The sequence below is a fragment of the Magnolia sinica genome, chromosome 18 (assembly GCF_029962835.1).
Source record: "Magnolia sinica isolate HGM2019 chromosome 18, MsV1, whole genome shotgun sequence".
In the NCBI taxonomy this organism is placed as follows: Eukaryota; Viridiplantae; Streptophyta; class Magnoliopsida; order Magnoliales; family Magnoliaceae; genus Magnolia; species Magnolia sinica.
This window is the reverse complement of record NC_080590.1, coordinates 42,794,242-42,816,487: the sequence shown is the minus strand read 5'-3', so window position 1 is coordinate 42,816,487 and position 22,246 is coordinate 42,794,242. Positions and strand designations below refer to the sequence as shown.

The window sequence follows — 22,246 nt, the reverse complement described above, 5'->3', positions numbered from 1 at the left end:
TTGATGTAAACTAATTGCATTATCTGGTTTACATTCTATCTAAACAGGTCCTTAAATTCCTCCATTTGTGGATTGACTATGATGAATTTTTTAAATGTGGTGAAAGATGAGTGGCTTAGAGAGCATAGGGGTCCTACAATCAAAGTTCTTGATTTAAAAATTCGTAGGATGAAGATTCAACTCAGAGAGTCGAATAAGCCTATGTTCGAAGATGTCTTCGAAAACATAAAAGATTATGAAGCTAAATTCATTAAGTAAAATCAGTTTCGATAGGGAGCCCTTAGATCTTAATGCAAAATTAGTAGAAATAGCTAGAAACGAAAAGAATAGGGTCTTACTCAGGAAAAGATATTCTTGGAGCGAAAACCAGTAAAACAGTTGTCCAAAAGTGACAAGAACATCAATATTTTTCCATGCTTCTATGATTAAAAAACAAAAATTTGGATCTACTAAAAGAATTAAGAATGATAATGGAGTGTGTTTGGATGATCCTAATATAACTAAAGAGGAAGCAATAATTAACTTTCCCAGCAACTTCTCCAATCCGAAGGTGCCACTCATTAAGAATATTTTATCCATCTCATTCCTACACTGACGCATAATGAAGATAATTGGACGTTATTGACCTACCCATAGCTCGAAAGATTTATTAGCATCCTCTCTGCAACACAGCGATGTGATGTATTCTCCGCGAATTTCTTACAAAGGTGGTTTGTAGGGAGTTGGAGCAGAAAGGGAAAAGCTACATTAATTAGGTCCACTGTGATGTGTGAGATCCTCGTCCATCATTTGCATCATCTCATGCTAGGATCTAAAACCAAAAATCTAGCGGGCCACGGCACATGAAAAAGTGTGGACGGGATGCCGCCATTGAAACCTTCTTCAGGCCAACCAAAGTTTTGAATCCTGAAGCTACAAGAAATTAATGAGGCACCCGTGACATTCGCCACCCAGGCAATGGAATGAGCGGTTAGGATCATTGGATGGGGTACACTGACTGATTATTTAGGAAACGGATTGGCTACACCTATTATATAGCTTCGTTTTTTTTTTTTTTTTTTTTTTTAAACAGAAGGGTTTGAGAACACCTTAAATATATTCCCTAAAAAAGAAAATGGATATACAAAGGATTGAGAGAGGAACCACAAAAGTTTTGGCCCTCTCCAAACAAAAGGGCTAGCTTATATACTCTTTACATCCATTGGGGTGGGCTCCCAAAACTGATAATAGGCCATGCCTATCATATAGGAAAGAAAAACCGAAATTATATAGAGGCAAGCCTACCCATTACCTAAACATTTTTTTTTTTTTTGTTTTCATGGGATCTGAAAGTACAGCTGTGAAGGCATGGACAAAATATTTCAGGAGGGTCTACTAAGAAAAGGGAGGTAGGCCCACCTATCCTAATGAAAAAAACAAAAAGTGGACCTAGCTTTCTCGAATCAAGCCTATGCCCACTCTATCTAGGAATAAGAGGCTTTGAAGGTGAACAAGGTGGACCTCCATTCTATTCTTGAGAGCCTCGATTCTAGCCACCCAATACCACATTGACTAGGCGCAGCATGTTTGTTTGGAGAGGACATCAATGACAGACTTGTAGTCGCTTTCAACCACCACTTTAGCAATTCCCCTGTCCGCGCACCAAGAGAGGCCATCCTAGATTGCTCTGATTTCGGCCCTTGAACTGGAACCGAATCCAAAACCAGTTGAGAAAGCAAAACTAGTTGAAAAAGCAAAGAGGAAAGCTCCCGAGCTGTCTCTGGCAACTCCGCCTCCCCCCGAAGGATCCAGATTTCTCAGCGCCAACCCATCGATGTTAATCTTTGTCCATCCATGGAGAGGCAGAAAGGTGGTAGCACACTGATGTATATACAAAGAATGAGGGAGGCACCACAAAAAGTTTCGGGCGTCCTCCCAAAAAAAGAGGCTAACTAATACCCTTTACATCCATTAGGGCGGGCTCCCAAAACTGACAATAGGCCAGCCCGACCAATTCTAGCATCATCAGCAACACCAAACCTGATCCTGCCATTCGTGAAACAGAGCTGAACATCCCCTCGAGTTTGTCAAGAGGCTGCTGAAGTTCAGACATTCAGAGCAAAAGCCCCTGAACTGAAATTTGAAAGCCTCTTAGCTAGCTCGACTCTAATACATTCTTCTCCTCATTGCTTCAAGAATTGACTAGTTTCGTTGGGATAGACAATCCCATTCAGAGCCAGAGAGCCCCTCCACCATAGCATCCTCTCATTTCTCGCCAATCTCTTAGAGTCCGACTTGGGATGATTGACGACACTGAGCATGCTTGAGAAGGGAGATACAAATTCTTTCCTGCAAATGCTGTCTTATGATCATCAAGACAGCTGGTCTTTCAGTCCTCGTCACTGTCAAAGACAACTGCCCTGCGATGGACTGCTGGCTTCCTAGGTGGAGAATCAGGGTCTGATTCGATCTCCTTGCGCTTGAGACTTCCCACTGATTCCTTATTCCTTCGCCTTCCATACCTCAGGTTCATCTTCTTCAGATTCTTCATTCGCTCCAGTTTCCTCTGCCTCCTGTTCATCTTCATCGTATTCATGCTCTGGCTCCCTCGACCTTTTCCGTACCGGTGACTGCTCCCCTTCATCGCCATCAGTCTCATACTCCGATTCCCCTCCCACACTCTCAGATGACTCTTCCACCGGACGTCGAGATGGACGGACAGCTGGCAATGATGATTTTCGCGGGACATCTTTTGTAACCCTCTTCGCATTGATTATTCGTTTCTCAGCCTGTGCTTCTAATTCCATATCTTCCTCGAAACGATGGCGAGCTGCTGAACGACGGGAGCTGTAATAATACCAAGTTGACCTCTTCTAGTGCTTCCTCCAAGAACCCAGGAGAAAGTTGGCGTCCTCTCTCCACCGTTTGAGGGTATTTCCGGCTCACTTTCTCCCTCTTCCGTTGAAGAAGTTCATTAGCTCTAATTGATTTAGTTACCTTTTCTTTCTCTTCCTTCTCCCTTTCTGGATCAATGTTAGTTACACAGTTCTTCACCTTGTAGACCTTTTTATGTCGTGAATCAACAAGAGCAGTCAATAGACGATGAGATTTTGACGATAAGGACGATGGCATAAACCTCATTTTCCGTAAAATCCTCCCTTGTGATTGCAGGATTCCCTTTCCATGTCGAAGGAAAAGGTGTGATTGATCGTGGTGCGCTTCTTGCACACTTATGTCAAGAACTTCATTACCAATTAGCAATTGCAAACTGCCATCTGACCACCTCACAAACCGCTCTTCACGTACAGACATCATGCCATCACGATTCCGAACACGCCTCCAACGCACAATGTTGTCTTCCAACCGTATACGCTTCTTAGTTCCAGATTCATCCGTCACAAAAACATCTTCTTCAACATATGTCTTCGGATCAAAAGGTTTTGGTTCAATGCCCATGATGTTAGAAACTTTGATCATATTCATCTGCAACTGACCTGGAGGTGGACGCAATGGAATCTCCAATTCCAATGGGGGGCCAACTGGTTTCTCCTTGTGTTTCTGCTCAAGATTCTCCTCTTCTGATTCATACTGGCCTTCTTCCTCAGGAACTAAATCCTCTGGCCTCAACTCTTTCTCATAGCTCCCTTCCTCTTCAATAGGTGATCACATGTGAATCTTGTTCCAGGTCATTCTGGGCTGCATACTCTGCTGGTTCATCCTCATCGGAATCTCCAAATACATCCCGAATCTCAGGTGCAGATTGTGAAATGTCTGCATGATCTTTCTGCTCTCCTGGTGACCTGCTGCAGGAAAGTAATTTCTTCATCTTCATCGTCAACGTAATTGTTCTCCTCAGACCTTTCGGATCCACTCACAATTACTTCCCTTCTCCTGCTTGTTACTACCCTTTGGCCATACTCTTGGTCTTCACTGTCGGCTTCTTTCCCTTCACTCTCTACCCTCTGACCACTGATTTCTCTTTCGGGTGAACTTTGAGCCCTTTCACCCTCACTCTCTCTTTGATTGGGATCTACATCATGTATTTCCACTTCACTTTCCACTTCTGCTTCCCCTTCTCCCTCAACCTCGGCCTCAGCCTCAGCCTCAGCTTCGACTTCGGCTTCGGCTTCGGCTTCAGCTTCGGCTTCACCCTCAACCTCAACCTCTGCCTCACCTTCGCCTTCATCCTTTAAAAAAAAAACCCGACTACCTATCCAAGCATTCTTGATATACAACCCGCAGATGATCTTTAGAAGCTTCGATAGAGGACTTTACAGAACACTGAATTGTGGGAAGATTTCCACACAGCCGTCCTTTTCACCACTTTTTTTTTTTTAGCTTGTTAGTACACCCCACTGTCTTTGTCACCACCTGCTGCGACAGCTCATGCTCTAACATATCTCACGCATCCTCTCATCTCCACCTCTTGCATGCGTGTACAATGCATGCATGCGTTCACACAAGCATGTACAATGTGAAGCGGATTGGCTGGTGTACCACACACCAGCTATATAGCTAGTGTAGGTATGCGAAGACGAGCTGACTCTCGTCGAGCTCCGAGTTGTACGTACCGTTCAAAGGAGATCAAAGTTAAATGGGCCCACAATGATGTATTTATTATATCCACACTGTTCATTCATATTTCGAGATCATTTTAGAGAATTATCCAAAAAAATGAATCATATCCAATGATCAACTGGACCACACCACAAATAGTAGTAGAGATAATGATTTTCACCGTTAAAAAATTCATAGGGCCCACCATAGAGTTTATTTTCCATCTAATCTGTTCATAAGGTCAGAGACATGGATGAAGAGGAAAAACAAATTTCGTATTGATCCAAAACCTCTGTGACCCAGAAGGATTTCAATGGTATACGTTTAATCCCCCATCTAATCTTTAGATCTATCTTATTGTTCGATTCAAGCATTAAGACGAGCTCTCCAAATGGATGGACGGTTTGGATATACCTCATGATGGGACCCACAGAACTTGTTGGCGTCACTACACCAGCTATATAACTGATGTGTGGCACACCAGCCAATCCGCTTCCGTTCAATATGCCATGCCAACCGTTCATCACACATGTACAATTCATGCATGCGTTCATACATACCAAACGAGCCACGTGCTAGCCACGTCATCATCCATCACATCGTGTCTAGCCGATTATACGTGCATTACATCTCCCGATGCATGCATCTCCGCTACCTGCTTCCATGTACGCACGCATCTTCTTCGCCAGGCATGGCAGCTCCAGCATACCATGCAGTTCACACAGGCGTCTTCTTCACCACCTGCTATGGCAGCTCATTAGAAAAGCTCTGTAAGCCCCCACCATGATGTATGTTTTGTATCCAAGCCGTCCATCCATCTGGAGAGATCATTTCAGGGTAATATCCAAAGAACGAGTCACATCCAAAGCTGCGACCCACCATAGAAAACAGTGGGGAGAGTGACACCACTATCAAAAACTTCTAAAAGGGCACAAAAGTTTTCAATCAAGCTAATATTTGTATTTTCCCTCCTTTAATGTCTTTTTAAACTTTTGAACTGGTTGGATTTCAAACAGTACGGCCCCAAGAAGGTTTCCACGGTGGGCATCAATCTTCCTGCTGTTTCATCTGGTATGGCCCAATTGAGTTTTGGATCCTAATCATTTAGGTCTCATGTCCTAAAATGATCTCAAAAAACAGATAGACGGGTTAGATTTCTAACAAACATCACAATGGGACCCCATTCGGAATCCTTGCGAAAATCCGCGTCCGCAGGCAACCTAGCTGGTTGGGGTACGCTCCCCGAGCTCCGAGTTGTACGAACGGTTTAAAGGAGATCAATATTACATGGGCCCCACAATGATGTATTTATCGTATCAAAACCGCTCATACATTTGGCGAGATCATTTTAGATCTTGATACGAAAAATGAGTCATATCCAAAGCTCAAGTAGACCACACCACAAATAACAATGGGACAATGGTTCTCATCATTAAAGCATTCATAGGGTACACCCTAACGTTTATCTTCCATCCAATCTGTTCACAAGGTTACACAGGCTCGGATGAAGAGGTAAAACAAATTTCATGTTGATCCAAAACTATTGTGAACCAGATATCAATGGTAGATGTTCAATCCCACCACTTTTTGTGGTCCACTTTATCTTTGGATCTATCTTATTTTTAAGCTCAGGCCTTAAAATTATCTTTAAGCTAAAAACTTATTACAAGCTCGCCAAATGGATGGATGGTTTGGATATAACACATACCTCATGATGGGACCCACATAACTTGTTGACATTAATGCAGCAGATATATAGCTGGTGTGAGGTACACCAACCAATCTGCATCCTACTTGGACACCGATTAGCTACTAGTGAGATTCGCTACCGACGTCATCAAGTTCCATGGGCCCACTATGATGTATGTGGGACCATTATGATGTATGTGCTTTATCTACACCGTCCATCTATGTGGAGATTTAATTTTAGAGCATGAGGGCAAAAAAAAAAAAGCGTAAAAAACATAAAATATAAAAATTAAAAAACAAAACAAAAACCTAGATTAAAATGGTGTTACCTGATACTGAGCTATAACCTTTTCTTGAGAATCTACATACATATGAACCTGCAGAAAGCAAGCAACTAGAAACATTCTACATAAATGCATTTGTACATAATTGCTCTTTAGTTTCGTATGAAAAAGACTGACCTTTCTCAGGGAATCTGTCATCTCTGCCTTGCGTTGATGGAGAAAATAACCTTGAAATACATAATTTAGTTAATAGGAAAGATCAAATTGTAGACCGGCAATGATCAAATTGTAATTGCATTCCCAGTATTTATGAAGCAGAAACATCTGTAAACATCAAATTGTAGATGAAATGATGCAGCAACTAGAGATATGCATATGCAACTTGAGGAAGTCCACCAATCAGATAACTGTGATGGTTCAACAGAGTAGATTTCTGATCTGTTGAACATTCACATTGGGATCCACCAGACGAATGATCTATATCATCATCATCAATGCAAAATATCCCCATCTGTACAGACTATTGGCCTCGAATGAAAATTCTGTTAATTCAGTCGAAGTTGGTATAAAAGCTCAATAATATAGACTGGACATTCAATCACTTGATTCCAATACGAACAACTGGTTGGGAAAAACCATAAAACCATTGAAATACCAAAAACCGTCATGTAGTGAATGGCAGCAGTATACTCTATTTTCCCAAAATTCACCCAAACAATTCATAAAATTCTCTGTTTCCCTCTAAAAATTTGAATATGTGGAATACCCTTAAAGCAAAAGTAAAAAATTCGAATATGGGCACACCATAGAACAATTTGAGAGTGAAACAATTGCCAAACTTGGGCTCTTTGTCTCAATCAAACAAAGAGACTGAGAGCAAGGCTTTTCATACCTACATAAGCAACAGAAATTACACAAATTTTATGAAAGTAGTGGACAATACTCGCAACAGAATCAACACGGCTCACTTCTAACAACAAACGATCGATTCCCATGACAAAAATTCAACAAAATTCATACATACCCATCAATGAAATCGAAAGAGCTTTTGAATTCATACTTGCAGTATACTGTGGATTCCATTCACTTTGAGATACTCTAAACTATACCGTCTAAGTTGCACACTCAAGCCTAAACAGAATAAAATAATAAGGATGTGGCACTTCACCTGAACGGTCCAATTTGAAGCTCTTACATATTGTTTGTTTGTTTTGACCTGCACAAAGAAACAAACCAAAAATTAACTTAGGACTTGATTTCCTCAGTAAAAATGTATAATCAAAAGGTTACACCTAATAGAGGACAAGAAAGAGATAAATGTTAAGAATAAAAAGCTTTTCATATTACATCTTCAGGCACATCATCAGGATGCCTAATCCGCCTGGTTGATTGTCCACATTTTGGATCAACCCACTTCTCAACCTGTAGAAAATGCTAAATTTTCGGCCACATAACATATTTGTTGTGGAAGAAAAGGACACAACTCACCTTGACACCCTTCTTCCTCCTCCTTTACCCGGGCTTGGGACCGGCAATGCAAGAAGTTGCATTGGCGGAGTTAAAAACGGGCTTAAGCTCCATTTGGTTTGAGAAAAAAATTATATTCATAAAGATTGATGTGATGACCAAATGGAACCTAAGACTTATAACACTAAAAGTTATGATATGAACTCTTACAATACAAATATGGTGACCAAGTGACCACCTGTAAAAAGAAAAGAAACAGAATGATTTTACAAAGTGTGTTTCTATTGTCAATGACAAGAGATGGCTTAGACACTCCATCTTAGCAAGAGAATCAGCTATAAAATTTACATATCTTGTAACAGTGTGAAAAAATAGCAGGCCAAGTCTCAGCCATAGTATTTATCAAATATTTTATTGCAAGCACTTAAAATGTGCTTCTTTATGCTGCCGAGACCACTAATCATGTTTGTCATAATGGAAATTAGAATTTTTTGGAAGAAGAGATTATAATGTTCAGTTCAGGTACTCCATCAAATTTTGGTTCAGATTTATACCCACACTCATTCATCTATAGCCATACTCAGGCTGAGCTTGGGTCCCTATTGGGTCTACCTGGTCCATTGCCACCCCTACGTGGCCCACATCTTTGCAATGCATACAGTGGGACACAACGGACTGATGCTCTGTACTTATCTGGAATGCTATTATTTGTTTATAAATATCATACTTGATTGTATCACTCATCAGGCTAAATAAACACGGCAAAAAAAATCTGAAACTGTAGAAAGATATAAAACTCTACTCCTGCACGTTTGATGTGATTTACAGGATATGCTCCATCTACAATAGGACCCACAATTTGGACATCTATAGATACAGATTGTAGGCATCAAGTGGAACACTCATCTATGATGAATGTGGACCATTGATCAACTCGTTCTTACCCTTTTTTTTAGGCTCACCCAATGACTGGGATAATTTGTTGACCAGGGACTATATATGGTTGGATTGGCATGATGAATGGCCCAAATCTCTCTTACACATAGCCATGACATTTCTCCTCTTCAATGAAAGAATTTACGAACTTAACAGAATTGAATCAGCTGCTTTGAATCTCAGGTTTATGGATGTTACCCAAGACGGACTTGGCAGAGCTGCTCGAGACAGGACGAACTGCAGCAAAGGGCCGAGGAGAGAGAGAGAGAGAGAGAGAGAGAGAGAGAGAGAGAGAGAGAGAGAGAGAGAGAGAGAGAGATATAACCCCTTGCCGTAGTCGTTAAAACCGGCCGTTGGCAACGGGTAGGCCCATCGGCCGGCTAAGGCCCATTTTCTTGTAGTACGAGTTGTATGAGCAGTTCAAAGGATAGATGAAAGTTACATGGCCCGACAATGATGTATTTATTATATCCACACTGTTGGTCTATTTTTGAGGTCATTTTCGGGCATTAGTCAAAAATGAATCATATAGATAGCTCAAATGGATCACACCAAAAATAGTAGGGATAATGATTTTCACCATTAAAAATTCGTAAGGCCCACCATAACGTTTATTTCAATCCGTTCACAAGGTCACAAATATATAGATGAAGAGGAAAAACATATTTCATATTGATTGAAAACTTCTGTAAACCCTAAAAAGATTTCAATGGCATACGTTCAATCTCCGCATTGCTTTTGCAGTGTGGTCCACTTTATTTTTAGATATATCTTATTTTTCAGCTCAAGCCTTAGGATAAACTTGTCAAATAGATGGATAGTGACGATATAACACATACATCATGATGGGACCCACAAACTTGCTATGACGTCAGTACAACAACTATATTGGTGCGTGGTACACCAGCCGATCCGCTTCAGCTGCACACACTATCGATGTGATGTTTTTGGGGGTGTTGGGCGAAACTGATATTTTAATAAATGTTGAAATAAATTAAAAATTAAAATGTCAAATAAACCTCATGCCCAGCTCTAGCCACCAGCCAATGGCTGATTGTGGGTCTATGGCCCTACCATGATGTATGTGTTTCATCCATGCCTGTCTATCTATTTTTTTTTCTAAGTCATTTTAAGGTATAAGACAAAAAAAGGTATATACCAATATCAAGTGGACCACATTACGGAAACAGTGTTGAATAAACGTCAACCATTAAAAACTTGGAGGCATAAAAGTTTTGGATTATCTTTGTTTTTTTCCTTCATCTTGAATGTCAAATAAACAATACAGAGGGCCTTAGGAGGATTTTAATGGTGGATATCCATTCACTAGTGTTTTCCTGTGGTGTGGTCCAACTGAGATTGATATTCCTCTCATTTTTAGAATCAAGATTAAAATGATTTGTAAAAATGGATGAACGGCGTGATGAAACACATACATCATGTGGGGCCCACGGAGCACCGACCACCATCCACGGGGCTGATGGCAAGGGGATTAGCCAATCCGTTTCCCTCGTGCTTGGCTGGGTAGTCAGCTCTACATGTGTTCACACGTGCCAAACTAGCATGTATAATGCGTTGTGACATCTGTTCATCACATGTCTCTACGAGCCAAATGCGGGCCAATGTCATCATCCATCACTTCGCGCGTCCAGCTACATCGCCACGCGCATGCATCCCTGCTGCCCGCTGCCATGCATACTCCTTTGACAACAACGCATAACGGTGTATTCTACACCACCGGCCATGACCGCTCCAGCATTCCATGCACTTCATGCAAGCGCTTTCTTCACCACCTGCTATGAGCCTATGACCACTCATGCTCTCGGACACCTCACGCATGCTCTTATCTCCACCTCTTGCATGCGTGTATTATGCACGCATGCGTTTACATATGCCAAACGAGCATGTAAATGTGTCGTGCCAACCGTTCATCACACGTGTACAATGCATATATGCATGAATTCACACATGCCAAACGAGCTACGTTCCAGCCATGTCATCACTCATCACATCGTGTGAACAGATCATATGCGCATTACATCTTTACATCTCCACACGCGTGCATCTCCACTAACCCAATGCATAAGAAATATTTGTATTCACGGCATCAGAAAAGTACAGCTGAGAATGTGTTGTATTTTATTTCAAAATTAATATTAAAATTGAAATTTCAAATATTTTGATTTTTCTCCATGTTTAAATTTTTGTTGTTTTTGTGTCGTGGGTTTTAAGAAAGAAAAATATCGTATATAAAAGATAAATATTTTGATTGTTAGTACATTGCCACATTCAGGAAGTATGTGAATTTGGTCCTATAGGGGGTTATGTCAATAGCTCTAATCTATGCCATTAACTACACACACGTGCACGAGCTGAGTCCGTGTGCGCGTGCGCGATGCGACGGGCTGGGCTGGTGTGCGGTGCGAGTGTACTCTCGTGGGTGTGTATGGGTACTCGCAGGATTTTATTTGCAATAGTGTACTCGCACTTGCGCTTTTCGCAGGATATATTGCATGGTATCACGACATATTGTCAGATATTGCAACCAGTCCCTCTTATAAAATTCTCTCTGTTCTAGTTTACTAATTTATAAGTGTTTGTTGTTGAGTCAACTCAACACTTTCGAGTTAAACCGCAAGTTGTTCAAGCCCGCGTACGGTGAGTGCACCACTGGGACCGGGTCATAGGCGTTGTATCCTGGAGGTCGATTGCTCCGGAAACTTGTTGCACTTGGGACGTTGTGCAAGGGGAGCGAATTCGATTTCAAGATAAGTGACTCATGTCATGCCTCGACTCAATTCAATAAGTGTTCTATCTTTAATTTTTTTTTTTTTTTGGTTCTCAATTTTTTAATAGTATATTTAATTCAACCAAAATATTCCAACAATCTTGAAATCGAATGGTTGAATTAGACTATGGCTACTATAACAGTTAATGCCTCTACTGAGTTAGCCACAATCAAACCGTTCGCTGGACAATGCTTTAAACGGTCAAAACAAAAACTTAGGTTCACACAACCACCCTTAAAGTTTCATACGTATTGTCTAAATCATTTACTATAGATTTAGTAAATCAAACTGAAATAGTAGATGAAAATAATTGCAAAAATTATATTCTGAACTCTTTGTCCAACGAACTATATGACGTATATGCTTCTTACGAGTCTGCTAAAGATATATGGACTGCTTTAGAAAAGAAGTACGTTTTAGAAGATGCAGGCGCTAAGAAACATGCGATCACTAATTTCATTCATTATGAATTGACAGATGATAAACATGTCACAAATTAGATTTATGATTTTCAAAATCTAGTTCATGAACTATCGTCAGAAGGAATTTTAGTTACTCCTTTATCCTAAGAACTAATGGTTTAGGGTAATTATGATCGAATCGCCATTTTTAGTAGTTATGATTAGGCAATACTAAGAACTTACCTAATCCAAACCCTATTTTCACACCCCAAGTATAGGATTGTGATGTAGTAATAAACTCGGTAAGACCGAGGTCGAATCCATATGAACTAAACTTGTACGTAATCTGAAAATAACCAGAATTAGAACTAGAATAAAATGTAATCTAAATCGACGAATATGAGGGAATAATGGTGAAGTATTACTCTAAAACTTGTAAAATTCAAAGGTAGGAAATTAGAGATTCAAAGGATCCGCTTGTAGAGATTAGGGAGATCTACGCTTAATTCATGAACTCAACTGGACTTCAAGTCCCATCTTTATCCAGTTGGAAGATATATCACTAAAACTCAATTTGAATTTCTTTTGATCTAGTTTTCAAAGAGATGAAAGGTGTAAGAATTAGAGTTGATTCCATCACAAAACCATGCCCATGAGACAATGCAAACAATAGGATTTAACCAAACCACATCCAATCTAAGAGATGTATGAATGTTAGGAAGGATTTCATCATTCAACCATGCCCAGGAGACGATGGTGAACAACAGGTTCCTAAATTCATAAACCCTATAATGTAAAGGAAATACTTAAAACCATCGCAGATCTATTGTAATTTTAGTCACAATAAACCATTAAAAACTGAAAACATTCATAATAATCAAACTAAAATCAATATCAATTCAGTGTAACATGAATCAAAACAGTAGAATCATTCTCAACACGCCACAAGCTTCACCTCTTAGCCCTAGTTAAGAGGTTTAGCTCGACATGATTGGGCTAGATCTCCAACAATTCATAAAAAAATAGAAAAATAAACAACTCTTAATCTCTCTCTCTCTCTCCCCGGTGTCCACACCCCTGATTCCATACTCTCTCTCTCTATCTTCTCTTTCTTTTATAGAAGGAGAGCGGTTGGAGAGCTCTCACAAGAGGCAGTTCAGCAAGTCGGTGGGAAAGTTCCAGACGCCGACTCTATTGCGCAGTAAAAACAGGACGCAATCCATCTGCGATAGACCCTCTCGCCAATCTTTTGGAAATCCCTCTATTTTCGAAGTACTTTTCATCAGTTTTAAAGGTTGTCTTCGTGGGAGGGCCATGGCATCTGATGAACGGTTCAGATTCACACCGTTTCTTTGGTAGTGGGCCCCACCGAATCTCTCAACCAAATCGATTTGACTAGGTGCGCGCGGGAAGAGGAATGCGTAAACAGAACCTTGAAACTAATCCGGTTGTGGACCGATTTGTGTGTACATGACATGTTTCCTAGGTGTGAAACCAGCTAGGACAGGGTCGAATCTGTCCTCTGGACGTGATAGACAGTCCGGATCTTCCTATCCGATCATAGGGGTGGACCACCATAACTCGCAACGGAAGCTGCGTGCGTGGCGGAATTTGAACAGCGTGCCTTACACTGTTGGAGTTGGTGGGGTCCACATACTTCGGTATCTTAGAAATCCACTCCGTCCATTAGTTTCTACTCAGAAAACCATTTTGAGATGGTCAGTTTTGGATTGCTTTTGATGCGGTCCACTTGATTGATCTTGCAGCAACGATTCTGCCGTTCAGCACATTTGCAATCTGTTTCTGGCATTCTTCAGACCAAGAACCACCATATCGTGGTAAAGACTCTCGTCTGCTTCGAATGAACGGTTCATATCGGACCAATAATCAGGGATTTGTGGCCCATCAAGATCGTCCACACTCCCTGTTTCCAATTTTTACAGCGGGAAGAAGGATTTCCAAATCCTTTTCAAATTCATCGGTCAATAGGTGGTTTGACCGGTTTGGCTGGTTCAATGCACAGTGCCTTCACATGTGCTGCGTGCGCACACGACCTAAGGTGGGGTCCTCTGTAATGTTCATGAGACATCCATTCCATCCATTCACTTTGCCACCTATTTTCAAGGGTTGAGACCAAATTTGAAGCATATCCAGGTATCAGGCGGGCCCCAAATCAGAGTTTTATGGGCTGATATGTCCTTTGGGCCACTTTCAGAGGGATCCAATGGTTTCAATTTGACGCATACGGTTAATTGATGGTCCTTAGGCCATATATACAGTTTCAAGCCAATCGGATGGCGAGAACCCTATGATCTTGAATTCTGGATGACTTTTAGGCCTAAACCTGTCATTAATCAAATTCATGATTTTCAAAATCTAGGTCATGAACTTTTGACTGAAGGAATTAAGTTGGATGAAGCGTTTCTTTCATGAGCACTGATAGAAAAGCTACCGCCTTCCTGAAAAGAATATAAGAATAAAATAAAACATAAAAAGAATGGTGTTTCTTTAAAACCTACTATCGTACACATACGAATAGAGGAGGCCAATGGAATCAGGGACCAAAAAGGAAATGGAAATGAGATAGATTCAAAGGCGAGTCTTGTGGAATCAAGTCGGAAAAATAATAATAAGAAAAATAGCAAATGTCTTAATTATGGCAAACTTGAACATTATGCAAATGAATGTAGGCTCAAAAAGAAGAATGCAAACATTCAATTTAAGAAAAAAGAAAATTGCTATAACTGTGGAAAGTCTGGGCATCACATTAAAACCTGCAGGCTTAAGAAAAATAAAGATAAGCTGCAGGCTAATCTTATAGAAACAGGCAATGAGTCTGACATGGTAGTAGCTGTGGTGTCAAAAGTCTTTCTTCTAAATAACTTGGAGTGAGTACTAGATACTAGTACAACTAGGCACATGTGCAAGGATCATAACATGTTTACCTCCTACCAAATATCAGGAGATGATGAACAGGTGTTCATAGGTAATGCTAGAACGTCTTCAATTATAGGAAAAGAGTCGTACACATACGAATAAAGGATGCTAATAGAATTAGGGATCAAAAAGGAAATGAAAATGAGATAGCTTCAAAGGCGAATATTGTGGAATTAAGTTGGAAAAATAATAATAAGAAAAATGACAAATGTCTTTACTGTCGCAAACCTGAACATTATGCAAATGAATATAGGCTCAAAAAGAAAAATGTAAATAATTAATTTAAGAAAAAGAAAATTGCTACAACTATGGAAAGCTTGGACATCACATTAAAACTTGCAGGCTTAAGAAAACAGAGATAAGCCACAAACTAATCTTATAGAAACAGGCAATGAGTCTGATGGTAGTAGCTGTGGTATCAGAAGTTTTTCTTATAAACAATTTGGAGTGGGTGCTAAAACATTGGTGTAACTAGGCACGTATGTAAGGATCGTAACATGTTTACCTCCTACCAAGTATTAAGAGATGATGAACAGGTGTTCATGGGTAATATTAGAACATCTTCAGTTATAGGGAAAGGAAAGTACTTCTAAAACTCACTTTGAAATACTCTAATGTTGAATGATGTCCTACATGTGCTTGACATTAGAAAAACTTGGTCTTTAGTTCGCTCCTCAATAAGGTGGTGTCAAGTTAGCATTTGATTCGGATAAACTTGTAATAAAAAAATGAAACTTTTGTTTGTTTTATATTGTAGTGATAGTTTATTCATTATAAATGTATCCAATGATAATAATAAGAAGACATCCAGTTCTGTTATATCGTTAAACCCTTTTATCTATGACATAGTAGATTAGGTCATGTGAATATAGTAACTTTAAAGAAAATGAAAAGATTAAGTTTATTACTTAATATATCTAATGACAGAATTTGATAAATGTAAAACATGTATAGAATCAAAATTCATTAGAAAAACCTTTAAAGAATAGAACGATCATCTATTCTATTAGAGTTAATACACAGTGACTTATGTGATTTTAGAAATCACATGTCTAGAGGAGGAAATATGAAGCTTTAAATATTTTTCTAAGTATAAAACTGAAATTGAAAATCAGTTAAATATAAAAATTAAAAGACTTAAAACAGATAGAGGAGGTGAATATGAATCTTCTCTATTTAGAGAATTATTTGAAAAGAGTGGAATAGTTCACGAAACTACAACTCCTTACACACTAGAACAAAACGGAATAGCAAAACGTAAGAATAGAACTTTAAAGGAGATGATGAATGTTATATTAAATAGTTCAGGCTTACCCTCAAATATGTGAGGAGAAGCAATTTTATCTGGTTGTTATATCCTAAATAGAATTTCTTCTAAATCTTCTAAACAAATACCTTACGAACTTTGGAAGAATTATGTTCCTAGTTATAAATATAATAAAGTGTAGGGTGTCTTGCTAAAGTAGGATTGACTGAAACTAAGAAAAGAAAGTTAGGTCCCAAAACAACCGACTGTATATTTATAGGGTACACACAAAATAGTGTAGCATATAGGTTTCTAGTTTTAAAAACTAAGGATAATATTCGAGATCCTAATACAATTATAGAAGCTAGGGGTGTAGAGTTTTTTGAGAATGTATTCCCTATGAAATCTAAATCTATAGGAACAAAGAAAGTTAATAAATCAGATATCGCTTCTATTAGTAAAAATGCTTACGAAAAAGTAGTAGAAGAGTACAACCAAGAAAAAGTATTAAGATTAGAAGAGAAACTAACGTATGAGATGATTTTTTCACATTCTTAATAGAAGATGATCCTACAACTTATACAGAAGCGATGAACTCTTCAAATGCAACCTTTTGGAAGGAAGCAATAAATGATGAGTTTGAATATATTATATCTAATAATATTTACAAACTTGTAAACCTAGCATTTGAATACAAACCAATAGGCTTTAAATGGGTGTTTAAAAATAAACTAAAACTAGATGGAGCTATTAATAAGTTTAAGGGTAGGTTGTTTACAAAAGGCTTTAAACAAAAAGAAGTAATATATTATTTTGATACGTATTCCCTTATAACTAAAATTACAATTATTAGGGTCTTAATAACGATAGCTTTCATATATAAACTGGTGGTACACTAGATAGACGTTAAGACGGCTTTCCAAATGGAGATTTAGAAGAAGAAATATATATATGGAGCAACCTAAGGTATAAGATATCAGTAAAGAAAATAAAGTATGTAGACTAATTAAATCACTATTATATGGTCTAAAACAGGCTCCTAAACAATGACATGAAAATTTGATGGTGTTTTGAAATCAAATGGTTATCATATAAATGACGTAAATAGATGTGTATATAGTAAAATTTTTGAAAATGATTATGTTATTATATGCCTTTATATTGATAACATATTTATTTTTGAAACTAATATTAAATTAGTTATTGAGACTAAGAAATTCTTTTCATCTAAATTTGATATGAAAGTCTTAGGAGAGACTAGTGTAATCTTGAGTATTGAAGTAACCAGCAAAGATTGAGCTTAAAAATATTGTGGAAGCTCTTCAAGATGAATATTGGATAAATGCTATGCAAGAAGAACTTCAACAATTTTAAAGAAATGAGGTATGACAACTGGTTCCTAGGCCATCTGATACAAATATGATTGGAACCAAATGGATCTTCAAGAATAAATCCGATGAATTGGAAATGTGATTGCACTACTAGAAAACTGGGCAAAGGCTACGGATAAAAGCTGTAGCTAAATGCCTAAGGCTATGGTTATAGTCCGTAGCATGACCATAGCTATTGATGCTGTAGCCATAGGTCTTAAAGCTATGGCTACAGATTTAATCTGAAGCTATAAAAAAAAATAGGTACAGCTTAAATCCATAGCAATACTTTCTGTAGCTCTAAAGTATATACAGCTACGGATTATATCTGTAGCTAAAAGTAGGGAGAGAACCGTAGTAATAGGCTAAAATTAGCAACAACTACGGTTCCCAGATAAAGGGCTACGGTTAATAACCATAGCTAATGCCTATTTTAAAAAATAAAAAAATAAAATATAATAATGGTATCTCTTACCATTGTAATACATGCCCAGATCAACTCATATAAGCTAATATAGATAAATACTTCATGGCTAAATCATTCATTCATTCAATCAAACACAACCATTCATTCATTCATTCAATCAAACACAATCGTTCATTCATTCAATCAAATACAATCATTCATTTTAATCCATTCACAAAAGTACAATGCCAACATAATAGTTATATGTCTATTTAAAGTTCTCATTGATAACAAGATCCAATGCCTTCTCGCAGCCAAATAGCTTCTCAACAATCGCAAGCGAGAACCCCATGGATGTGCCTCTACTGGTTATCAATTTGCTATCAACTAACACCCTATTCACAGCTTCGCTTTGATCCGAAAGCTTGTTGCATATGGCTGAAAATCAATTTCATCATACAAATAATGTAGTCATATGAAAAGGCTACACCCCAAAATTGAAGAACTATATTATAGAGAAAGACGACAATGAGATGACATAAAAAAAGAAAGACAATACTCGGGAGTATACACTGATCTTCTTATTTCTGAATAAGTAAAATCTGCAACAGCCAAAGACAAAATAAATATTCAGCTATTCAAAATACCAACTAAATTTGTGGAAAATACACGAAACAAATCGAAACCCAGTGAAATTTGAAGCTTGTAGCTAAACTCAGCCAACGAATTTGGTAGAGTCATTCACATGGTCAAGGTTTTTCGAGTCGAGACACATTGATGATTTGATTCACTTGCTTCTCAATGCTCAGATTGACCAAAGCATCAACACACTCTTCGCATACAGATTAGCAGCCAGAAACCCGCAGTCTCCATCCAGCGCAGACCTGAGACAGCGCGTAGGGTGAAGCATCAACCAGCTAATATCAAGGAGCATGCCAAAAACATCTCTGTGGTAACATATGCATTATGGCACACTGATGATGAACCATTAATATGGTGGGAACAACCACATGGACAACTAAATCCAAAAAGCAAGCTAATCACAATCAGATCAGTGACCTGAAAAAACTGAGGATTAAGTTAAAATGTGAATGAGGATCAGCATTCAATGGGTAAACCCCCTAATAATCACACAGTAAGAAATGTCCAGCCAACATGATTTTCAGTTTAAATTGCCCAACCAGGTGGTGGCCCACCAGAGCAGCAGTGCATCATAAACGCATTCTATTATCAATGACCAATTTTATTTTTAAAAAATGCATGGATGGATGGACCATTCAAAAAGGAGGGTAAAAAAAAGATTACGAAAGAAAGAAAAGAAAGAAAGACAAACGGATGATGCATCAAAATAGCATTTCTCCTAGATACAGTCAAAGACTCAGGAGAGATTAAAAGCTTACACTGGAGTGAGGCACTTCATGTTTGTCGACTTGATGATGTGGTTCAAAAATTCCTTCTCATCTTGAAGTACGGTGTTCACAGCCACCTGAAACGCAAGGCAGTAGTATATATATAGAAGGCCAATATATGATTCCAGCACAAGAAAAAGGCATCTGCTGCTAAATTGGTGGTGAGTGGAAAAGTGCCACAGCGAGCTAAGATGGTGCCAAGATATTTTGGGATATCCCAAAAATCAGCCGTATACGGAACTTAAGTGGGCCATACAATCTAAAATCATGTGAAGACACCATTAAAACATGTAAAAGCACTTAGTGGGGCCCACTTGAGTTTTGAATGCTGCTGAAACTTGGTCTGAACCCTCATCCAAGTGGGACACACGTAATGGATGGGCTAGATTTGCAAACCACATCTCGGTGGGCCTAAAAAATGATTATGAATGTTTTAATGGTGCACGACCCCTCCCCACTTTTGTATGTGGTGTGGCCCACACAAGTCACAGATTGACTTGATTTTTGAGACCTGGGCCCACAATGGAATGATGCATCTGACTGATGGGGTAAATGTTCGAAACGCCTCACGGTGGGGCACACACAGCTTGACCTCATGGGACGGACTCGTGAGGTCGAGCGCATAGTACCTTTTCCCTATATATATATATATATATATATATATATATATATATATATATATATATATATAAGGCCATACCAATATATGATTCCAGCACAAGAAAAAGGCATCTGCTGCTAAATTGGTGGTGAGTGGAAAAGTTCCACAGAGAGCTAAGATGGTGCCAGGATATTTGTTAATGAAGAAAATTTATAAATCAGGCTAGGGAATGGGTCACAGGTTTACGTTTTGATGATTAATGGTTATACATCATCATTTGATGGCATCAATCTAATTTGACAAGATTACCCATGTTCTCAGAATAATTCTCCATAAATGATGAGTCATATCATAAGAAAATTAAACTCCATAACTATTTTAGAGAAAATAATTGAAGCAATGGAGGGAATAGAAGTACCTTGTTTTCCCACTCAAACTCGGCCCACATATTTCTAAATGCCGCATCAGCACAGGTTGCTGGAGAGATGTAGTCCATGATGTCAATGTGGATGTCACTGAGGACGACAACAGTCCGTTGCAGAACATTTGAAGTCTCGTAAACAATATTACCAAATATAACTCCTGTTTCGGTTGAAGAAACCTTAATATTCGCACGTATCTGCTTGCTCGATTCTGGAGCTAGTGTATAGTTCTGTGGGCGTTCTACAAGTTTAAGATCTCCCATGGTTGCCAACTCCAAGCATAGATTCTGTAGTGTCTCCCTAGTTCTGTTGATGACTGTAACATCGAGGATAATGTCGTAATGATGAACGGTGACATATGCTTCAGCATAGACAGGATCACTGAAGCCTGTGAGTTGAAGAATGCGATTCAGCTTATTCTCATCTTTTCCATTCTTGGTGAATTCACCAGTTGCACGTTTCAAATCATCTTGAACCTCATCTTCCAATTCGAGCTGGCTCATACCCTAAAGAATCAAAGCAATCAAAAGGGGGAAAATGAAAACTTATCCAATGGCTCCAATATCATCTGTAAGCAGATGACCACACAAATAAACTAATCGCTGAATAAGCAGCACCTGAAGAGTCCATTAATCTGTAGAATTGTCCTTTTTAACATCATAAAACTAAATGCTTAAGAATGGCACCCATTCAAAGTGAAATTGGTCATTTCAATTCAAACAGGAAAAACAGAGAAGGCAATTCGAAAAGTGATCATGCCTGGGTTTACATATAGTTATTTTGTTCAAGCTCATTATGAATTGAGAGGAGAGGTGAAGTGCTAGCTGATGATCTGTAAAGACAAGGCTCTTAGAAAGAAAATCCACAAGCAAAGCTTCTAAAAAGCTTAAAATGAAAATAATATCAAGTTTAAGCCTGTAAATAAAGGCAGAAAAACTTCAATATCCAGTTCTTAACAGGTGCATTTGAATGCTAGTCCTGAAAGCAGCATCATCATCGTCTTAGCCTTTCTCCCAACAATTTGGGGTTGGCTTTTAAATGGTTGAGTGGGGAAATGTTCTATGATCATCTGCCCGCTGGACATCAACCTTTTTGGGCTCTTGGAAGTTTGTAACCAGCAATGGCAGAGGCTCCCAATGGCTCCAGTCATATGCCAATGCGATTCCACCTACTATTGATTCCCATCCTCTTAAAATATACACCTGAAAGGGTGAGCAACATGGATGAAGTTTCTAGCCACTAAGCATGAAGCACACCTTCCAAAACAAGAATAAATGAAGTACAACATGGTCTCCCATGCCTCAAACATTCCAAAATCAAAATTTTCATGATGGTCATTATCAGAAAGGAAAAGTAAATAACCTCAGAATGCCATAACACAATAACAGTCAGCTACAATGAATTCCACTAAGAAAGCTAACATCATAATTAAGCCTGAATCCCTATTTAATCACAAGATTAGAAGTTCCATTCCTCCAAACTATTTGAAAACCCAACAACAACCAGAAACTGAGCAGTTTGGTCAATTGTATGTTTGTTTAGTCCCTTTCACATAAAGAAAAGCATAGTAGAATCCAATTCTAGGTGATGAGCCTAATGACAAGACTCATCTTTCTATTAACATGATAACCCCAACTTTCTTGATAGAAAAAGACTAATGAAAACTAAAAGATTTCATGCTCATAAGGCTACTTGTTGAAATCACTTAAAAAGAGAGACTGTGGCTAACCTTCTTACTCTCTCTTCCTGCATA

General features: G+C 38.7%; 1 protein-coding gene and 1 pseudogene across 1 annotated transcript; both read right to left on the bottom strand.

Moving 5' to 3' along the window:
- Positions 1 to 1,966: 1,966 nt before the first annotated feature.
- On the bottom strand, positions 1,967 to 4,411 carry LOC131232374 (protein LEO1 homolog; annotated as a pseudogene).
- A 14,387-nt stretch (positions 4,412 to 18,798) lies between these two features.
- On the bottom strand, positions 18,799 to 21,130 carry LOC131233010 (coatomer subunit beta-1-like). The gene is made up of 3 exons (XM_058229565.1): positions 20,490 to 21,130; positions 19,462 to 19,547; positions 18,799 to 18,945 (listed from the first exon to the last, which is right to left on the bottom strand). Exons 1-3 carry the CDS (start codon positions 20,994 to 20,996, stop codon positions 18,867 to 18,869), a joined length of 672 nt encoding a protein of 223 aa, XP_058085548.1. The 5' UTR covers positions 20,997 to 21,130; the 3' UTR covers positions 18,799 to 18,866.
- Between the last annotated feature and the right edge of the window lie 1,116 nt (positions 21,131 to 22,246).